Here is a 22,717-nt window from a genome sequence, read left to right as displayed (position 1 = left end):
TGATGTTATCTGTCATGGTTTTTGTGTTGAATTATTGACTCATATTAAATTCTCATTATACCAAAATGCCAAGGTCTTTTACAGAGAGATTCTTATATAGTAACTTTTTTTTTTTTTTGCAAAGTATACCCAGAGTTCTTTAGTTTAAAGACATATACTTGGGGACATGTGGCATACTCCCTTAAGGGTCAACACTACCTCCTCCATGGAATCTTTCCTGATTTTGTCTTTATTTGAATTTCTCTAGTTATACCATAGAATTCCCTCATTCCATTGATTATATACCACCATCTTCTGATATTGTTTATTAGAGGCAGTATAGAGGAGTGGGTAGAGAGCTGATCTTGTAGGCACAAGGACCTGGATTCAAATCCTACCTTTCACACATGTTGGCCATATGTCAAAAACTCGGACAAATCACTTAGCCCTTCAGTGCCCCAGTGTGCTAAGACTATAAGATTGACAGTGGCTACTCTGTCAGAAGAAGGACTTTCCCCATGGGAAAGCTCCGTATATCTATGAAATCACAAGTCCAGACTAAAAAAACAGTAATCTTTTATTCTGAGAGCCTTTCATGGATATCACTCTTGTTTCCTAAACTAGATTTTAAACTCCTTAAAAACATAGACTGTTTTCTGTTTTCTCTGGGTGTGCCACACTGCCTAATGGCTTATAGAGCACAGTGCTAGGTGCTTTATAGCTAACTACTGCCTTTGAACTGACTCTATGTTCAGCTTTCTGTGTCTCTGTGGGATCTAGGAAATGATTCAGGATACCTCTGGAGGCAATTCCCTCAGACATATATGTGGGGTGACTTGGTAACAAGTCCCCCATGCATTTAGCACCTACTGAACCTCTGCTAATATGGTTTAACAAGATAATTGTAATTTTTCTTTGCATTTGCCAATGATTTTGTTGAAGTAAACTAGGCAACTGCTAGTGATTCTTGATTCTGCCCAAGTACCTTCCTAGGTGGATACTTAACACATTTTGTAGTAGTCCCTAAGAATTGAGGATATTGAAAGGGACCTTATTCCATTTTACATATAACAGAAAACTAAAATTTAAATTACCTAAGAAATACTGGAAAAGGGGAGATACTATGAATGCATATGGAGCAAACCAAATTCACCTTAATTTGCCAAATACTTGCCAATACTTGAATAAATTTCTTGAAGGCAAAGATTTTTCTGTCTTTTGTATCCTCAACAAAAGAATGACCCTGGCACAGAAGAAAGCATGCAATAAGTGTTTAGTAATTAACTATTTTTGACTGTTACCTAACTGTGGGTTCAGCCCCTATGTTTCTGTGCTATCCAGGAGGTTATTTAGGATACTCCTTGAAACTAAAGGTATAGTCCCCTCGAAGATTAATGGTTACATACAGAAAAAGATGGAACTTACAAATTGATCTTATAATGCACTTAGATGAAAATGTATTATATATTTTTAACTTAACTGATCTCAATTCTCGTTGTACCCATATTTAATGAATTCCTGTTTTTCTGTCTCTTTGCATGGGAAGGTTCACATTGTTTTCTATGGAGAATATGAATTTTCAGAGACCAGAGAGCTTTATTGCCCAGAGAAGCCCCTGTTTGAAAGGAACTCCAGACATACCTTTATAGTAAGGTACTTTGAAATATAGCTGAATTTTACTCAATCAGACATACTGGAAGATAAGACCTATCTGAATTAGCAAATATTTTAAAGGAAATGTGAATCTGTTACATATTTGCATTGGAGAATATCCATTTGTATGTCGAATTCCTCCCAAACTGTTAAAAACTTGTTTTCCTAAGTCAATTATATTTTCTTCTCCCCCTTCCCAAATATTTTAATGTTATTAATTTGCTTAGCAATATATGATTAATCTCCTTGAGCCCATCTGAAGTGGGGGTTGGTATAGAAATTTAACAAGTTATGTTACTGATGGGTTCCATGGCACTGATTGATAATTTTCTGATTTGGGGCCATTAAGGGGAGGACTGATAGAGATGGTGAAGAGGGATTACAGTGAGAAGTTCCTGTGCATATATATGGAAAGAATTACATATGACTTAAGACAAGATCCATACCTGTGGGGATATATGGAGCTGAAGGGCTAGTAGTGACAAATGGTTTGTGAAATGGAAACAGGGTCAAAACCAGATCATAACAGCATCCTGGGTGTAGAAGGAAAGTCTCTGTTCCAGGGGTGTGCTGGAGCCAGCCTAAGAGATGATTGTTAAATTTTGAGCATGAACATTTACGCCAGGGAAATAAGGAAACATTACAAATCAGGGCATGATGAATTATTTTGTTGATTTTCTAGACTTAAGAAAGGGATGGAAAAAATGTGAATGATTCAGATTAAACTGAAAGATCTTGTGTGGACTTTATGGACTTTCTTTTCCCCCAGAGAGGCAGTTGTTAAAAATTTGCTAGCATACTCCTATAAAATCTGTCTCCAACAGACAGTGAAAGAATCAAGCCCAACACTATTCAGAAGAAGAAATGCAAATGATGATCAAACATATGAAATATTTCTTCAAATCACTTCTGAATGATTTGCAGTTGCAGATTTGAAAAGTATACTGAGTTTTTACCTCATACCCATAAAATCGACAAAGATATTTAAAAAGTAGAAACAGTCAGTATTGGAGGGGAAGTAAGCTCACAAACACATTCCTGATGGTGCTGTGAATTGGTACAACCATTCTGGAAATCATTTGAATTTTTTGAGAAGGAAGTGCAGAAAAGCAGGGTAGTTTTGAAAATGACTTGTAGTATTCATTACACAGTGTAGAAAAAGAGTAAACTGTGAAATGGAAGTTCATGGTTTTATATGAGTCCTCTTTTTATGTTGTGCTATGTACATGAAAATGTTCTCTCTTTTTTTGGATTTAAGTTCAAAATGAATGAAATTTTAAAAAAGAAAAGTCTTTGGCACATTGGATAGAGAACTGGATTTTGAGTGACGTTTATCTGAATTTGAGACCTGCCTCAGATATTTATTGCCTGGGAGGTCCTGTGCAAGTCATTTAATCTCTCACAGGGTCAGTTTCCTCAGCCGTAAATGGAAATAGTCACAGTACTCTTTCATGAGGTTGTTGTGAAGAACAGTTGAGGTAATAAATATGTATAAGGCACTTTGCCAACCTTAAAATGCTACATAAAATTAGCTAATAACAATCACAACATATATAGCATTTATAACAGCGTGCTTTGTAGTAGTAAAAAGCAGAAACAAAGTGAGTGCCAATCAATTGTAATGACTGTTAGAATATCATATTGTAGTAAGAAGTGATGAATGTTGGAGCAGTGAGAACTTAATAACATGGTAAGACTTGGATGGAATGATGGAAAGTGAAAAAGGCAGAACCATAGAATCAGGTACGCAAAGTCTACAATAATGTAAATGACACAAATAAGGAGGAGATTTTGATGCATTTTGATGAAAAAAATCTTGGCTAAAGGAAGCTTAGAAAGACTACTTTCTTTCTATCAATAGAGTGGAGGGGGGCAGATATGGTCGGTGTGATTGGTAGCTTTATTTATTTATGTATTTATTATCACTATTGCTAAAATAGGAGTTCAGTGATTAGAAGTGAGGGGATGAGGTTAAGGGGAAGTGATTGTGATGGAAAAACAAGACAATGGTAATTACCTCAAAACCACCCTGTGAAGTAGGTATTACTTCTTTTATGGATAAGGAAACTTTGTCTACCATCAGACAATTAGTAAGTGATTTGAACCCATGGCTTTCCTAACGCTAAGTCCAACCTTCTTTCAACTAAATAAACGCTGCCTTTCTGGTGTTGAACTCAACAAAGAGTTCTCTCGTTTTTCCATTTTCCACTGTTCTGGTGTGTATGATTTTATGCTTGACCATGTATAGCCAACCCTACTCTTCACCTTCCTCTAAATTCACTTCAGCTAAAACGATCTTGCAATTGCTCCCCTCTTTGTCTATCATAACAAAGGCTGGCAGGCAAGCCTTTCCTTCATAGCTAGGATGAGGATAAAGTTCAGTCCCATTCAGGCCAAATTAACAAGAATTTTATATTAGTAGAGTCTAGTTGATGAGATGTTTACCATAAAAATAGATGACCCATTAATTCATGAAGAGATAAAAAGACCAGATAGGATTCCTGATCTTTTTTTTTTTGTATATATGTTTGTTTGTGTGTATGTATGATTAGTATTCCAAATAATCTAGGCCCACTTTGGAAAATCCACCTGTGGCACGATAACAGCGGACATTCTCCAAGTTGGTACATCAGCCATGTGATTGTGAAAGATCTGATCACTGGAGCAAGCTGGTTCTTTCCCGCTGAGTGCTGGTTATCTGTGAACAAGTGGGAAGGGAAAGTTGATCGAGAGCTCATGCCTCTCAAAAGTGGACTTGGTTTCAGGAAAGTAAGTGAAACTTTGATTCCAGGTTAATGTTTGGAGCTCTTCAAAGTATTTCTTTTGGCTGTAATTTTTTTTTTTTGGCGGGGGGAGTCTGGTCATGTGGTTTTATCGGTTTGGAAAGCTCCTTATTTGGCAGCTCAATCTCAGAGAGTTACTTGGGGTCACTAAGAGGTTCATAAGATTTAGAACTGAAAGGACCTTAAAGTTTATCTAGTTTAAACCTTTCATTTTAGAGATAATGAAACTGAGGTCCAGAGAGTTCAAGTTATCCTATCCAAGGTTACAATTAGTAACTGGTACAGCTACGATTTGAATCCAGATCTTCTAATGGCAAATCCAACGTTCTTTGCAAACAAGATCACGTATCCAGTGTGTTTCTGAGGTAGAATTTGAACCTAGATCTTCCTGCCTCCAAAGCCAATCCTCTATCCACAACAACATGCTATCTTTCTTGGCTCTACCTCTGCATGGTATGGCGGAAAGTGCCATGGGTTTCAAATCCAAGCTCCTGGGTTTAAATCTTGACTGCCACTCATTACCTGTGTGACCTTTGGTATTTTATTTAACCTCTCTCATTTTCAGTTTCCTCAACTATAAAAAGAGGAAGGAAGACAGTTAAGTCTACAAATAAGTATATTTGTAGAAGTTAGAGATAAATCTCTCTTTAATTTTCTAATGGTAGGAATACTCTCTTTGAACTAATGAAGATGTTATCATTTAAAATCATCATGACATGGTTTCAGTGACCAGCATGAGGTAGAACAGCATTGTGTTCCACTGTCTATGGTTGCAGTGAATTAGTTCCAGAGTTACCTGACATTGTGGTTTTATGAACCTATTAAACATAGCCAAGTGGACTATTCCACTCTAGTGGAGAAGGGCAATATGGCATAGTAGAAAGAACACTGGATTAGGTTTCTGAAGACATTTTCAATTGAAGTGTAATAGAAGTCTTCTGCTCAATAGATCTAACAGATGAAACATTGTTCCCCACTCTACCCCCCCAAACCTTCCTTCTTCCTAATTTCCTTACTCCTTTTGAGGGCAGTGCTATCCTTACAGTCTCCCAGCTTCACAATCCTCAAGTTTGCACTCTTATGCAGCCTTCATATCCATTCTGTTGCCAAGTTTCATGGATCCAGCCTCCATAAAGTCTACCACCTCAGTTCAGGCCCTCATCCCCTCTCATCAAGGCAATTATAATAGACTGTTGCTTGTTTTCCCTGTTTGTATTCTCTTCTCTCTGTTAAATCTAGCTTCCATATGGAATATCTCTCTGCTGCTGCCTTTTTGCCCCTACCCTGCACAGAACATAAAACCCTTGGGGACAGGGACCAAAGAACTTTTTGGTTTTGATTTTTTTAGTATCCCCAGTGCTTAGCACATAGCAAACACTTAACAAATACTTGTTAAGTGAATGGATGAAACATTTTTTGTATTATCTCCTCAAATTATTTCCAATTCCTATTCTTTTTTCTAGTAAAAGTTAACAGGGGAGATATTTTAGTAAATCTTCATTGTACTGATATTAAACCATGCTGTGTAACATGTTTTTTGTATTATCTCCTCAAATTATTTCCAATTCATATTCTGCTTTTTCTAGTATAGAATTAAGAGGGGATATCTTAGTAAACTTTCATTGTATTGATATTAAACCATGCAGTATATTGGAAAGTGATTGAAGAACAACCTAATTGAACTATATAAGAAATTGTAAGAGACAACATTCATGAATTATTGCTTTGTAAAACCACTGAGTATCTGTAAGTTGCTGTGTTTCTCATATCAACAAAGATTTTAGTATATTCACAAATTTCCAGTTTATAGGTTGTATCAGTAATAGTACTTTTGCCTATCTTTGTTTTAGCTTTTGTACTCCAAATTCACTGAGTACCTAGAAGATTTTCACATGTGGACATCAGTATATAGCCGTCCATCCTATAGTTGCTTCACTCACACTGAGAGGCTCATAGTTTGCCTTGTCTTGATATTAGGCTATATGTCTATCAATGCTGCATTAATTGCCATGGAACAAGAAGAGGTAGGTGAGAGTATATTATCTTTAAAGTGGTCTTGGAATCAAACCTATATTTTGGCATCTTTTTTAAAGAAAAATTGTAGAAGATCAGTAAGGTCTGAAGAGTCTTGATGGTTATTTATCAATAACTGCAATGGATTTATGATCTCATTGATGAGGTTTTCCATCCACTGGTGCAGATTGCAACAGTAAGTATTTCTCATCTTGTGCAATTCTTACTTCTGTCTTCCAATGAATCCTCCACTGAGGCTCTATTTAATGTGCTAGAAATCTTTCTTCCAGGTCTTCCAATATTTTATGGATAACAGCTCATTATTTGTATTGTACATCTATTATCTCACTCTTGTTCTATGATTTGTAATCAGATGTTTTCTGGTTGATATAATTTATGTTGTACTTACATGTAAGTCATTATTAGTAACCAGCTATAACCTACTTGTGCTCTTTGGATCACCCCAATTTTGAGTCTTTAGAGATTGTGGTGTCCCATGTTTTACAGCTATAGCATAACTGAAAGAGTCTGCTGGTGTTTAAAAAAAAAAGATATCAGTTTTCATGTATGGGAGGAGCTTGGGATCATTAAAAGTGCACTTCATTTCCCAAATTGGGTTAAATCACTCTCTTCCTTTTGTTCAATTCTGGGTTTAGGTAATTATTCATAAGCAATGCCTGTACTTTATATATGTACTTTAATAGATATGTGTGCCCATATGCCCTTGTAAACGCATGTCATGATCTGGACAACAGGCATTCTTGATCCCTTTATCTTTTCTCATGTGGACTGTTAAACCGATCTTTGTTGAAGAAAATTTAATATCATTGAAGAGGCTTTGCAGTGCTCAAGGGCATTATGCAATTGGTACAATGTCTTCCACAGATGGTAGCACCTGGAAGACCTCTCAAACCTCTTCTCTTTGGACTCTTCAGGAGGACATCCTTGATAACAATGGCAAACATATATTCTTCTTTTATACCTTGTTTGATAACGATAATCAGAGGTTCATTGGAAAAAATTATTTCTAAGTGAGAAGACTTGGAAAGCAAGAGCAATATGGTTTAGGTTGAATGTGAATCTGAAAAAACAGTACAGAGGAGGAGGATGAAGAATACCAGGAGTATTTGCCTCACAAAATACTAAGCAGCAGTGGGTACAAGTGAGGGAGTAAGTCCAAAAAAATTTTGAATGAAACACACATGAAACTGGAAAAGGACAACAAATGGACCAAAAAGGGCATAGATTTCTTAAATAGTTGAGTTTATTTGATGATAGAATCTTCAATTTGAGATTAGAAGGCCTTGGTGAGTCCTGGAGTATTAACTACTTATGTGAGCTTGAGCAAGTCACCTAACCTCATTGGGACTTAGTTTCCTCACCTGCAAAATGAAGGAGATGAACTACGTGTACTCTGTGGTTCCTTCCAGCTCTAGGTCCTTGATCTTTTAATTAGATGATGTCTAAAGGTTCTTTCTAGCTTAAAGTGCATGCTTTTACCTTTCCTCACATCAGGAAAGTGGAAATGTCACTTTAGATAATCAAGTAAGGGAAAGTGGTCAGAATGGATCAAGTAAATCTGTAGTGGAAGTGACTCACTTTTGAAAGCACTGAGCTAATGTCATTGAAATAATTATGAAGGATTAAAATTGAGTTCTTATCTTTGACTAAATATGTTGATTCCTGAGAGAAATCATATAATGACTTTTGATGAAAGGAAAAACCCTTTAAATATGTACTCCCTCATCATACGATGAAACTGCTAACTTTCTCATGACCTCTGGATGGTTGGAGAATGTACTTAAGAATGCTAAAACAGCAGCTGTCTATGAAATATCCTGTTTCCATATGTTGAAGATTTTGAAACAGTTGTTGGAGATCTGGTTCTGTACTACATGTAGGAAAGGCTTTGGTTGTTTCAGTGTAACTGTAACTTAATATGAAGGGCCATGGATATGAAATTTTTTTAAAAAAAGCCTTGCTCAGTTTTTCTCAGTCAGTAAATTTGTAAGCTAGGAACTGGAATTCAAAAAGTTTTTTAAGAGTTTCTATAGGGAAAAAACCCACATGTGTTTACACACATATATACATGCATACACACACATATATACATATTTCCAGTAAACATCTACCTTCTCATCTCCTGGGAGTGAAGGGGGGATCTCAGTGGAATAGGGACAAGAAGGGAAACCAAAGTAAAGGGAAATTTTATAGAGTCAAAATATTGTACATTCATGTTGTATGTGTTCTGCTTCAAAGTAAGTTATGTCTTTCCAGTAAGACATTGACATTTTGAAATTAGTATGACTTTTTCATAGGGTTGTGTAAATTTTTTTAAGCACTTTCCTGAAGTTGGCCTCCCAGATGTCTCTGCAGTCTCATTAATGAATGGCATGCTCTCCATTTTCATCATCTCCCCAGTGGCATTATTGTTGTCTCTGCTCTTCAGGCTCAGTGAGGTAAAAATGGAATGGTTTGGGTTGTTCATTTTATAGTAGCTGTCGCATTGGAAAGAAAATGCTTAATAAAGTTTCTCTTTACCTCTGCAGAGGACCACTAGGAATCCCATTGAAGACCAATATAAACCCCAAAGAGGATCTCCAATAGATTCAGCAAAAGGTAAGGAATATATACTAATATCAATATTGCATATACATATTAAGAGATGAATATATGTGTATTTGCATATGCCAAAGCCTAAAAACCATGTCAGGGAAATAATAGCCTATTGATTTAAACTGGAGAATAACTGGACCTATGTTGGGAAAGAATTAAGAAAAGGTGTCTACTTCCCATCATTACAAAAATGGGGAACTATAGGTGTGTATTATTGCACGTACTGCCAGACATTATCAGTATTAATTGATTTCACTGACTGGTGTTTACTCTATTTTTAAAACTTTGTTAAAAGAGATGGCTTCCTAATTGAGATGAGGGGATTTATTCAGGAATTAATATGATGTAAAAAACCAAAAGGTATCAATAAAAATAAATTTAAAAATAGAACACAATTAGACAATTTTAAAATATTTTTCCTGCCATAGGTAACATTTGGCAAATAAAAGAGAAAGCTACTTTGTTATATTTTTTCGTAAGAAAATAGAGTTAGGGTTGGTCCGTGCCTATAATCCCAGCTACTGGTGAAGCCAAGGCCGGCGGATCTCCTGAGTTTGGGAGTTCTGAGCTGCAGTGGGCTAGGCCATTCAGGTGCCTGCAATAAGTTCAGCATTTACATGGTGAGACCCCCAGAGGTAGAAGGCTACCAGATTGCTTAAGGAGGGGTGAATCAGCCCAAATAGGAAATGGAGTAAGTCAAAGATTTTGTGCTGATTAGTAGTGGGATTAGGCTCATGAGTAAGCTCTGTACTTCAAGCCTGAATGAGATAGGGTGAACCAGCCTTTAAAAAGGAAGGAGGAGAAAGAAGAAGAAAAAGAAAGAATTGTTAATTTCTAAGAATAAATATAGCCATCTGAATTTATATTTGTTTCTTATCAGTAGTGTTTTGAGAAAGAAATGAAGAAGCAACATGGAGTGGTTGAAAAAAATGCTGGATTTAGGGTCAGATAACCCAGATTTGAATTTTGGCTCTGCCACTTACTACACGTATGTTCTTGGATAAGTTGCTGGACCTCTTTGGGACTGAATGTCCCATGTAAAAATAAGGAGATTGGACTAATTGACCTACAATCCCAACCAGCTTCAAATCTCACAGCCTAAATGCAAAAACCAGATATATGTATATATGGTACTTTGGGAAATATAAAGACTTCAAGGTCCTAGGTAGAAAAAAAATATTCTCCTTTATTTTGGCGGGGGCGGGGTGTTAAAGTTTTTCATCAAAATAATGTTTGTTCAGGGCATAATGATAGAGGTGAGTCCACATAATGGCATCAGTGTCACAAAATCTTGGCTATAGATACTTTTTGGTCCTCAAAGAAGGGTCATTCTGCTTATAGGAAGGACATACACAAAGAAAACACTCCCTCTGTTGCCCCTCAATTATGTCCCTCAGCTCAATATCTCGCTTCTAATTTGTTTTCATCAGGTTATGATTTCCATCAATGGAAACAGAATTCACAGAATAAATATGAGGTAAATAGTTTAGTAGCTAATTCCACGGTTTCTACTTTAGATTTTTTTCTGCAGTTGAATTCTCAAACTATAGAATTTCGAAAATCTGCTTTTTAAAAAACTTCTTAAATAGAGTGTTCAGGTAGCACCGGAACTATCTTGAAGTGTAATATTATATAGTTCTTTAAATTTCTCACATAAATATCCCTTTGATTCTATCCTTTATATGCTACCATTGCTCCATAGTTTCTAACAAGTTTGAATCATTGTGGCCTATTGCTTTTCTTTCCCATAATTTTACTCTTTCAGAATTCCCCCGAGGGATTATTACACAAAGCACTCCCTGTTTCAGTCTTGTGAATCTTTCTGAGCAGTCTTGCTGTTTGCATTTCCATTGATGCTAAAATACTAATAAACATTGTTCTTTTTTTCTCTCTGATTCTCTGTAGCAAAACATATTGGAAGAATTTTCTCTGGAGGTTTCCCCTGGAAATGAGAATGAGAAGGAAGAAGGAAGTGGCGCTGCCTCTATCAGATACTCTGGGCATCATGGGGACTATGGCATTGACCCTGACAGACCTATTTCAAAACGATCCCACGTTCGTTCTAGTTGCTCCTCAGGTCAAATTCATAGTCCAGGACAGTTTAAAATATGTACCCATCTTCCATGTTAAAGATCCATATGCCTAGAATAGTTCCAAAGAAATGCTAGAAAATGTTCTTAAATATAATTTTCTTTAAAAAAATGAGAAAGCTGTTACAGGCCAATTGAGAAATAGGACAAATGAGCACATTTAGACAAATTAAGGTTTCAATCCAAGAAATATTTTAACAAGACATACATATGTTTATTTCTAATAGATGTAAGCCCAATAAGATGTGGGCATGTTTGGAATATGGCTTAGCTAGATGTGGGCACATCTAGCCAATCAATAGAAAGGCACAAATGTTCTATGAATTATAAGTTTTTAAGCACTGAAAATTTGCAAACAGAGGCAGCTGAGTGTATGGGATAGAGTGTCAGTCTCAGAGACAGGGGGCCTGGATTCAATTTCCACCTCTAATCAATGCAGGTTGTATGAGGCTGAACAAGTCACTTCTTCTTGACCACAGCAATTCATTAAAATTGGAAATTGAAGAACATCTTCCTTGGTAGAAAAAATTTTCTTCATCAGTGAATATATGAATGAAGCACATGTAGACAATCACAGGTCCAAACCCTCCTTCAAAAAAGGGGGACAATTTTTGCTAAAAACGTTTATATTCAGTGACTGAAAACAATTTTTAATAACTAACTACAAAAATGTTTAGGCTTCTTTGGAGTTGCCTCTTTTGTTAAAATAAGAGAGTCGACAGGTTTAATAATGGTTTATTGTATATAACAAGAGGCCCTAGATGGCCTACAAAATTGAATAGTCATATGCTGCAATGATTTTCCCCCATGATTTTCTCAAAGGAAGACCTGAATCATTTGCTTATCACAGCACAGAACTTAGAGCTGGAAGGGTCCTCAGCAGAGGTGTGCTTGCAAATATTTTAACACCCAGCTCTCCAAGAAACAAGACAGAACTATAAGCACACCACACTTTTAGGTTTAATCTGCCTCATGAACTTCATCACTTTTTTAAGTCTAGACAATTAGCAAAACAATAAATCAAGGGCTGATTTTTAGCTTTTGAAGATCTCTGAGGTGTCATTGCTTGCACTGAAAATATTGCAATCTCACTCGTCAATTAGAGTCAGTGCCAGCACATTCCTGTATCAGTGACAATCTACACTCAGAAGAAATCTTTTCTGTAAAATGCCTGACAAATGGTTATTCAGTCTCTGCTTGAAGGCCTTCAATGAGGGGCACCCTACCACCTCTGGAGGCAGCCCATTTCATTCACACATCTGTAATTTTTAGGGAATGTTTTTCTGACATCAAACCCAATGTTGCTTCTTTGAAATTTCTTCCTATTGCTCCTGATTCTACCCCATGGGGCCAAACAGAACACACCCAGTCACCTTTTTCTAAGCGACAGTCTTTCAAATACCTGAAGATAGTTATCATATCTTCAATTCCTCAACTGATTCTCGTATGACAGAATCAAACCATCCTGGTTGCCCTCCTCTGGATCTTCTCCAACTATCAATACCCTTTTAAAATAGTGATGTCTAGAACTCAACATAATACTCCAGATGTAGCCTGACTAGAGTACAGAAGACCTATTACCTCATTCTCCTGGAAGTGATGCCATTCTTCATGCAGCCCAAGATCACGTTAGCCTTTGTTTTGTTTTTGAAACCTATAGCACACTAACGTATTTCCAGACAAACTGCTATCTAATCCTACTTCCCCTAATATACTATTAAAATTGATTTTTTTAACCCAAGTGTAATACTTTATACTTGTCTGGATTGAATTTTACCTTATTAGATTCAACCCAAGGCAGGATCTTTTATATATGCTTTTATGGATTTATGCTTTTACGGATTTATGCTTTTTCTCAAGTTGTTGATAAAGATATTAAACAACACAGAGTTAAGCACAGATTGCTAAGACATTCCATTAGAAAACTACTGCCCTGCAAGCCAACATCGAACCATTAAAAAACAACTCTTTGAATGTGACTATTCAACCACTTCTGAACGCATTTCGTTGTATTCTACTTCTAATTCACTTCTATCCAGGTTTTCCACAAGAATAGATTGAGATACTTTATCAAATGTTTTGCTAAAATCAAGGCAAATTATATCTATCATATTGCCTTTCAACTGACAGCTTAATTACCCTATTAAAAAAGGAAATAAGGTTAGTTTGGCATTATCACCTCTTCTTGATGAAGCCTTGATGGTGGTTTATAATCGCAACTTCGTTTAAATGTTCACTATCCATCTCTTGAATTATCCATTCTAGAATTTCCCTAAGAATTTAAGTCAAGCCCACGGATCTATAGTTTATAGTCCCCACTTTCTTTCCTCTTTTACAACCAAAATTTTCTCTAGTTATATAGTATTTATACTCTTTTCCCATGTATTCTCAAATATCACTCACCAGTGTCTTCAACTAGTTCTTTCAGTACCCAAGAATGTAGTTAATCTGCGAATCTGAATATAATATAATAATCTGAATAATGTAAATAGTAGTTTCTGAATTATGTATTCTGAATTTAGTTAATCTTAATAAATTTTAAGCTTTAATAGCTTAGAACTATACCAAGACTTTTTGGGAGACTCTGGACATACATGCACATTTGTAGTCTTTTCCATCTTTAAAAGACTGCCAATCAAAGCAAGGAAAGAATAAGCTAAAATCAGATACGTATGTGTCAAAACCATGATTGCTTCTCTGAAAATGGTCCTGATGGAGGACTTCTGAGAGCCTCTGCGTGGTTGAAGGGGCACCATTTAGCAATGATCTCAAATTAAGCAACAGGTAAAATACCTAGATAGACTCTAAGACTTCTGAGGTTTCTCTTAGCTCAAAATCTGTGGTCCTATGATCACAAGTGAGAACAGTTTCAATATAAATTAAAATCACTATGGAGAGCACCATTTTTAAAGCATCCTTGACCTAGCAGGAAAATAACCAATGATTAATTATAATAATTAATCATAATAGCTGCCATTAATATGGCACTTTAAGGTTTGCAAAGTGTTATCTCTATCTATAAATAATCTCATCTGGTCTTCTGTAAGGTAGGCACTATTATAACCCATTTTACAGTTAGGAAAACTGAGACTGAAATATATTAAGTGACTAGCCCAGGGTCACACAGCTAAGATGTTTTTGAGGCAATATTTGAACTCAGGTCTTAGCCCAGGCCCAGCAATCTCTGCCTCCCAAAATTCAAATTAAAATGTCTACTGTCTGAAATGTTTTCAAAATGGTCTGCCAGAAAATATATTTTGTTTAGAAAATGTATTTTGTTGTGTCCTTCTCCTTAGAGCCCTGCAATGGGTTAGAAGAATCTGCTCCACGAAAACTGATGGTTCTTCCTCTTTGGTTGTCCTATGTGGCTTGGGTCACTTGTGGGCTAGTTTCTGTGGCTTGTGGGTTGGTGACAGGACTGTTAGGATACAGGTAAGGCCCAAAGTACACTCCAAGTAACATAATCCAGCCCTGCAGGTCTGATTTAGCATGTGTCCTCTGGACCTACCAAGTATATATAGTCCTAACTGCTCCTTACAGCAGCTTTAGAACTTACATGGCTTCTTGTAGAAAACACACTATATAAAATTTTAAAATAGAACTATATAAATAATTGTATTATTTCTCTTTGTTTTTCTATATTACATGCATGTAATTTTAAATGCAAGTAAACATTTATTAAACACTCTGCTGGGTGCAAGGAATGAATAGAAGGAGAATTACATAGTTCCTGACGTCATTGTCCTTTCAATCATGTAATGGGGTTAGGTGTGTTCACAAAACTGTAGTAAAGTTCAAAAATAATAAAGTACATGGGTGATGACAAAAAGTGTGACACGAGAGATTTAACTGGGGTGTAATTAGAGAAGATGTCATGGAGGAGGCTTGGAGTAGAATAATTTCAATAAATTGGGGTGGGGGTCAGAGTGGTGGAGTATCCACAAAGGAAGAGACAGGAGCACAATGAGCAAGAGTAATCCAATTCAGCTGAAGTAGCAGCCGTACCAGTGGTAGTCATAGTAATAGTCATAGTAAGAGTATTCCATGTTGTTGTTGTCCTTGTAGTTATTGTCATTGTCCTGGTAATTGCAATAATAGTTAACTTTTACATAGAACTTTAAGGTTTACAAAGCACTTTAAATATTCTCTCATTTTATCCTGGTAACAACCCTGGGAGATAAGTGTTATTATTTATTCTATTTCATAGAAGAGGAAAAAGGAAAGGTGGAGGTTAAGTGATTTCCTCAGAGTCACACAGCTAGCAAGCTCAAAGTCACAGATCCAAGAAAAAATGATGGGTAATTTATATTATTTTTCACTCCACCAATTCCTTGGCTTATTGTTTATCTATAGTTGTTATATCATTAGTAATGAAAAGTGATGTTGAAGTATTTAATTCAAAGGCCAGATTTGGCCAGATTAAAGGCCAAATTTGAACTCAGGTCTTCCTGACCCCAGATCCAGCATTCTAGACACTTTGTCACCTAGCTGCCTATAAAAGATATTGTGTGCAAATAAATCAATCGATAATTTATTAAGTGACTACTAGCATTGTAGCTAGGCACTAGAGCTATAAGGACAAAGATTTAGCAGACCCTGCCCCTCTCAAAGCACTTTTATTCTTTTGCGGGAGACAAAATGTGCACATATAAAAGTATATACAAAATTAAAACGATAGGATTTTTGTCAGAGAAGAATCTGGTGTTGTAGGAATCAAGAAAGGCCTGTGTGGCCTTTGAATTGAGTTTTAAAGGAAACGAGGAATTCTAAGAAGGGGAGATGGGGAGGGAGGATGTTCTAAGCATGAGAGAATGGACTATGTAAAGTCACAGAGACAGGAGATGGAATGTTATGTGTGAGAAACTTCGAGGCCAGTTTGGATAGATGATAAAATGTATACAGCAGAGTAATGTTAATAAGTCCAGAAAGGTAGCATAGTGTCAACAGTACTGCGTAATGAGGCTAGAAAGATGGGATGCAGCCAGATTGCTAATGACTTTGAATGTAGAGTTTATGGTGAACCAGTGACATTTTCAACACTCTAAATCACACTCTTTTTAAATAACAAAAACCAATTGTTATATACCATGTAACCCCATAGGAAGTTTTAGGAGTAGGTGTTCAAATTGCTAAGTTGCATAGTTTACAGGTTGCAGTGGCAAAAGGCTATGTGAATGTCTGCAAAATGCAATTCTCCAAGGAGAGCTTTTGAGACAGGAGACTGGTGCAAACATCATTATGCTTCGTTGTAGAAAGACGTGCAGGAATATCTCAAGTTTCACAGAATCAGAGACTGGCCCTTTTCCCAGAACACAGGACTGATTTATTTACTGCCAGCTCTGAGTAAAGAGAACACTGTCTGGTAATTAAACAGATCCACAGTAGATTTCTATCATGTCCTTTCTCTTTCCACCTTGAGACAGAACCTGATAATTTTACCTTTCTGACTGTAAAAAGGTGAAATATGCCTTTATAAATGATAGCAATCATCAGGGCTGGTATTGGATTAGATCATTACGCTTTCTCTTTCTCCTAAATTTAATGCTCCAACATGACTCTTCATCACTAATGATATAACAATTATAGATAAACAATAGACCAAGGGAATTAGTGGAGTGGAAAATAATAGAGATTACCTATCATTTCAGTAAATATTTCTTGGATCTGAACTTTTGGTAATTTTTCAAAAGTAGATAATAGTCTATAAAACTTTTCTCTAGCCGAATATCTATCTAAATATCATCTAAAATGAGAAAGCTAGAAATTAGGAAAGACATTCAAATGGTGGATGCAGTGGAAATTCTAAAATCATAGTAACTGCTTTGAGCCAGAGTGGTACTGTGGGAGGAGCACTCTCTTTGGAGTTGAGGACCTGGGTTCAAATCCCCATCTCTGATACTCATGATCTCTGTCACTTTGGGTAACTTCCTTAGTCTCAGTTTCCTCATTGACAAAATGAGGAGGTAGGACTAGATAATCTCTGAGTTCCAGCTCCTTCTCTATAACCCTATAAAACAATAAGCTACATTTTGGGTGTTCATTATGAAATGATTTGCTCAAAAGGCAATATAGACGATTCATGAATACTTTGCTGAATTATCAAGCAGAAGAGCATCCTATTCACTTTTTTTTTTTTTGGAGAGAGGATATGTTTGACTGGAATACTGATGTCATCCCTCAATAGTTCACTAGTTATCACACCAACATCCACCTAAAGGGAGCAGTATTGTTTTGGGAAAAGAGGACTGTCTTTGGCACTTAGAGAGTCTCCCGTTCTATTACTAACTGGGTGACAGAAGGGTAGTCATTGAACCCATCTTGCTCAGTTTCTTTGTCTATAGAATAAGGGGTCCAAACTAGTTACTAGCTAAGATCCTTTCCAGTTCTATAGTTCTGTCAAATTAATAACAAAATTAGATTCTAGTTTACTAGACAGATACTTGCTGTGTACAAAGTACTGTGCTAGGCAAAATAAAAAATTTAGATAAAGGCAGTGCCTCATCCCCTCATAGACTTTACAGTGAAATACATTCCATTCAGAGTTGCCTATCCGTGTCCCTAGGGAGATTTGTATTGAGAATGAATTTGCAGGTGTGCAACAGGAAAATTAGGGATCAAATTATAAAAATATTCTTGCTCATTTGAAATCAAGGGGATCACTTTTAGCAGAGGGAAGAGACTCATGGAGTAAGTGGGGCCCCCATGGAGACTCTGAACCCATTGTTCAATTTCTACCATGGAAGCAATAAAAAAAAACTAATTAAACTATGGAAGTAGAAAAAAATTGATTTTGATCACAAAATACAGTTCCATTCTTACCCCCTTGTACAGGTTTGGTCCTTCAAAGTGTATCCAGTGGGTCCATTCAGTGTTCTTTTCCGTCATGGGCTGTATTTTTGTTGTCCAGCCCCTTGTGGTAAGAAACATTCTAATTGCTATAAGTTTGTTGTAAAAAAACAATGAACCTGATAATCAGTATGCCGAAAGTCAATCAATTAATCAGTATTAAGCACCTACTATGTACTAGGCACTGTGTGTGACCAGGAAATAGACAATTCCCTTGTTGAATAGAAATTATTTTTTTTCCCAGATCAGTGTAGTTCATTAGTTCATTAAAAAAAGAAATTTGCTGTAGTGATTTCATTTCATTAACTGAACAAATAGACTCACCATCATCATTACCAGGATTATCCATCATTAATCATATAAACAAGTCTGTAGACACTAAGAAACAACTTTCAGGGTGAAGGCAAGAGTAGTTAGAGGAATGAAAATTCGAACGAAAAACTTTTGATGTTTTCGGCCAGTTCATAAGACTTTACTGAGTTCCTACAGCTTTCAGCGATCTAATGATGATCTTTGGTGTAATTTCCTCATTCTAGGCCTTCTTTATATACGAAATGAAAGGGCTAAACTAGATGACTCTTGAGATCCCTTCTGCCTCCAAATCTATGATCACATGATCTATTATCTAAGAGGGGAGACTGACATGTATTATAAAATAACAAATATGCTTTGTTGTTCAATCGTTTCTGACTCTTTGTGACCCCATTTGAGGTTTCTTGGCATAGATACTAGAGTAGTTCACCATTTCCTTCTCCAGCTCATTTTTACAGTTGAGGAAACTGACGCAAATAGAGTTACGTGACCTGTTCAGGGTCACACAGCTACTAAGCGTCTGAGGCTAGATTTTAACTCAGGAAGATGTCTTTCTGACTTCAGGCCTGCTACTCTATCCACTGTGTCACCAGGCTGCCCAACAAATACACATAGATAAAATCATTACATGTACATCAGGTATAAGGTTGGTTGGGATTACTGTTAAATACATAAAGCATCTTAGAAGTTACTGGTCTTGGGCTCCATAGTGGGAAGAGAGTCAGGACCTTTATTGTCATGATAAAAAAAAAGATTTTTGAAAGGAGTTTGAAAGAATTGGTTAAAATATTGGGATTATCTGTGAGTTTCATTTTTTCCCCCATACATCATCTTCGTTGTAGCAGAGATAATCCAAGGTTGGAGCTATATTCATAAATGTTATTACTACAGGGAAAGGCACAAGGAAAAAAGACAGAAGGGGAGGAGCTTTAGCTGTTTGCACAAGTTGCATGCTCTGATGTTTCTACCCAGTGTAATAAATAGCTCTGGGTCACCAGTTATTTAATGGAAGAAACAAAATAACTACCGAGATTTTGCTGAGATTATCCTCTTTGTGATAACTATAAAAACAAAAGATGAGCTGCTTGAGGGTTAAGAGGAAGAGTTTGGTGGGAACATTGCAGAGGGAAACAACATGATTCCTGTGGTCTAAGGTCCCAAAATGTTTTCCCTGTATGTGAGGTGGTTTTTTTTTTTTTGTACAACTTTTCTCCAGGAAGGGAAATCTATAGAACATGTCCCTTCCGTGTGCCCAACTTGTGTTTATGTGGCTTTACCTAAACTCCCTTGAAGTCTGGGCACTGCTAGCCCCACGGGGAGGGGGTAGTCTTTCATGAATTTGCACATTTAAGATCAGTGGAAGCCCTGTATCCATCCAATCAATGATTTCTGAGCAAACTCCACTTCTTAGTCAGAGCCTGGCATATAATCCTAAGAAATTGGCTATGGAGGTTTTTTTGTAAAAACTTTCTTAGGACTGCCACAGGACTCCTAGTCTTAAATCGTGAATAATGTACACAATTCCTGCACATTAAGGAACAAGAGTTTTGGGGACCCCAAGATGATTAGAGGGATAATGAATTAAGACATTCCAACTGTTGTGTCTATCCTCATACTGCTGGCCATTATTGTTTATACGAAAAGGGCTTAGTTTAACCTAAAACTTGAGTGCCATTTCTGGCCTGGGAACAGAAAGGAGTTTTTATGTTGAGAAAGGTAACAAACCAAATGGACTTGGCTATAAGTTACATTGTGATTTTCTTTCCAGATATTCTTTGTGGCATTGGCCCTAGCTTGGAGAAAAAGAGACCACAAAGGTTTCTTTATTGAGGCATTATATGATGCAACCAAGAACCTTGAATATGAATTGCATCATTTTTCCAAGAATTGTGCCCTGGACCCTTCATACTGTTGTACTCCCAACACTGCAGCTGACTTTGAAAAAGTAAGAGATTTAACTCTGTAGGGATTTTATGAATCTTAAAGAACTTTCTCAATAGGAATGATAATTCTTATTTTTATATTTATTGAGTTATTTTTAGATTTTATCAAGTAAACGTGACTATTTTTGATTGTCATGGTCCTTGTCCAAAATTATTCTTTGAGATAGACTTAGATTTTTGCTTTGGAAGATAATGAACTACTTCTTAATGTGTTCTACTTCTTCCAACACAAATACATAAAAGATAAATTATGCACAAATGCAGAAAACTCATCCATGTGGATTTCCTCCAAAGAATACAGAAAATGAATTCAAGTAGGTACACATATCATAACATGATAAGCTGAATGACTGACTAATCCATTTCCTGGCCACGAAAGTGGCGCTATATGAAGTACGTATTCTTTGAGACTAGAACTGTTCTAATTTGCACATGGGAAAATAATTTATTCTGTCAAAATATATTTATTAAATTTATATGCACAGTCCTTTTGGAAAGTCCCATTCTGATGTCTCATCTTTGGAATGAAAGCATCAGATCCTCCCAAACTAGAAAGGCATTTAGTCGGATGGGCCCAGTGTTAGCTGTCTTTTTTCTGCAGATCTGCCTGTCTAAGTTTGACATGCTCATTGACTGAAAATTTCTACCAGCTGATTTTTTGGGGGATTGGAGGAAAAGAAGGGGATGCTATATAACTTTATATAGGACCCACTATAAGCCAGGAACTGTGTTAAGGACTTTATAAATATCATTTCATTTGTTCTTTACAAGAACTCTGTGAGGTACATGCTGTTATTATTCCCACTTCACAGGTGGGGTAACTGAAGCAAACAGATTAAATGACTTGCTCAGGGTCACACAGCTAATAACTGTCTGATGTCAGAATTGAACTCAGGTCTTCCTGACTCCAGGCCCTTGATTCTATCCACTGTGTCACCTAGCTGTCTATTGTACCACTGAGCTACTGGAGGGAGGAGGGAAGAGGGAGATGAAACCATCATCTGCTAAGACATGGAGGAGTTGCAGACTCCCTCAGTGAAGGTCATATTCATACAAATGAAATAATGGATTTTTTTTAAAGAAATGTACATAGCACTTTAGTGATTGATATGGTAAGTACAAAGGAAGATGTGGAATCTGCCTTCAAGATGCTTACAGTCAGATTGAGCGTTGCATATTATGTTTATTAAGCTGCATTATACTTTTCTCCCATCTCCATCACACCCACAGAAGTTGTTCTTTGCTTGTTTTCCCCCAAATATCACTTAATCATTAGTTTCAGATGTTACAACTTGTTTGCCATTTAGACATTGTAGTCTTTAATGTGTTTAGAATCTTTTTTAAATACAGAAATATTTTCTGATGTTGTATGGCTAGAAGTTCTGAAACAAAATGACCTCAGAAAAATTAAAATGGAAAAATCACCTAAAGGTAATGGAAAGATACAAGCTGGGCATCGGCAAACTGCCATATCTTACAAAGAATAAAGTGAAGCTTTATATTGTGTAAAGGATGGTTGCTTATAGAATCATTTTCCAAGAGGTAGAAAGATTAAGTTTCCATGCTGTTTGCCTTTTGGAGCTCTGTGGGAGCCTTACAGAGCAGGTTGGAGATCTATTGAAGCTTCTTTGGACAGGCAGGGGATCTGCTGAAGACTCTTAACAGCAGCTCCAAGGCCATCAGGATTCTGCTGGGATTGTTGGATCCTTCTCTTAGTACATTTAGTACTTAGTACATCAAAGTACATGTGCTTCTCCTTCATCTCTCCATTCTAATTTTATCCCCATGCTTGTGCTCTGAACTCTCCTTTAAAGTAAAGTACCTCTCCTACCACCCGGAAGACTCTCTACCAAGTTCTTTCCAAGGCTTGGCAATGCCTTGACTGAAGCTAGACATAAAGCCCCATGGGAAATGAAATTCATGGAACTTCTCCCAGTAGGGAATTCCCTCTGTACTCCAAACATAGAAAATGAAGTCTCCAGTGTTTTAATCCTTAGCATGCCACCTACCTATAATTTTGATTCTTTCAAGTTGGTGGTGTTCCATAATTCATGGCCATCTAGAATCACTGGTGGATTATTGTTGTTAAATTATAAGGTGAAATATGCAACCTTGTGGTGACTTAATTTCTTGGTTTGGACAGAATTCTGGGTAACTCTTTTATTTTCTCCTTCCAGCATGACTAATGAATGGTATGTTTCTCTCTGACAGATACTAGTGGCCCGTCAAAGAGCACGCTACTTACAATGGGTTCACCCACCAACTTCAGCCCAATTGAAAGAAGCCAGAGGGAGAATTAGAAAAGAGGTCTTCTTACAAACAGCATCGAGGTAGGAAAAATATGCCTTTCTTTCAGTTTTCTTTACTCCAAGGTTCTGGGACAAGTTTATTTCTGACTTTAAAGTGCAAGAGCAGAATTGTTTCCTCTCCCTTCCACACTCACCCCATCCCTCCTGGAACTACTGCCTTATTAAAAAAAAAT

The 22,717-nt window shown here is 36.7% G+C and overlaps 1 protein-coding gene across 1 annotated transcript in view; it reads left to right on the top strand.

Annotated features, from left to right (window-relative positions):
- PKD1L1 (polycystin 1 like 1, transient receptor potential channel interacting) overlaps positions 1–22,717 on the top strand; it is a 161,396-nt gene that overhangs the window by 101,991 nt on the left and 36,688 nt on the right. The window contains exons 34-44 of the mRNA XM_036739640.1: positions 1,526–1,632; positions 4,185–4,401; positions 6,266–6,439; positions 8,768–8,887; positions 8,978–9,047; positions 10,475–10,521; positions 10,950–11,121; positions 14,431–14,566; positions 17,966–18,050; positions 20,061–20,237; positions 22,447–22,565. Of these exons, the coding sequence (XP_036595535.1) occupies positions 1,526–1,632; positions 4,185–4,401; positions 6,266–6,439; positions 8,768–8,887; positions 8,978–9,047; positions 10,475–10,521; positions 10,950–11,121; positions 14,431–14,566; positions 17,966–18,050; positions 20,061–20,237; positions 22,447–22,565 (1,424 nt within the window). The remainder of the gene's footprint in view (positions 1–1,525; positions 1,633–4,184; positions 4,402–6,265; positions 6,440–8,767; positions 8,888–8,977; positions 9,048–10,474; positions 10,522–10,949; positions 11,122–14,430; positions 14,567–17,965; positions 18,051–20,060; positions 20,238–22,446; positions 22,566–22,717) is intronic.

Source organism: Trichosurus vulpecula, chromosome 9, assembly GCF_011100635.1.
Source record: "Trichosurus vulpecula isolate mTriVul1 chromosome 9, mTriVul1.pri, whole genome shotgun sequence".
NCBI lineage: Eukaryota > Metazoa > Chordata > Mammalia > Diprotodontia > Phalangeridae > Trichosurus > Trichosurus vulpecula.
This window is presented reverse-complemented; position numbering and strand designations above follow the sequence as displayed.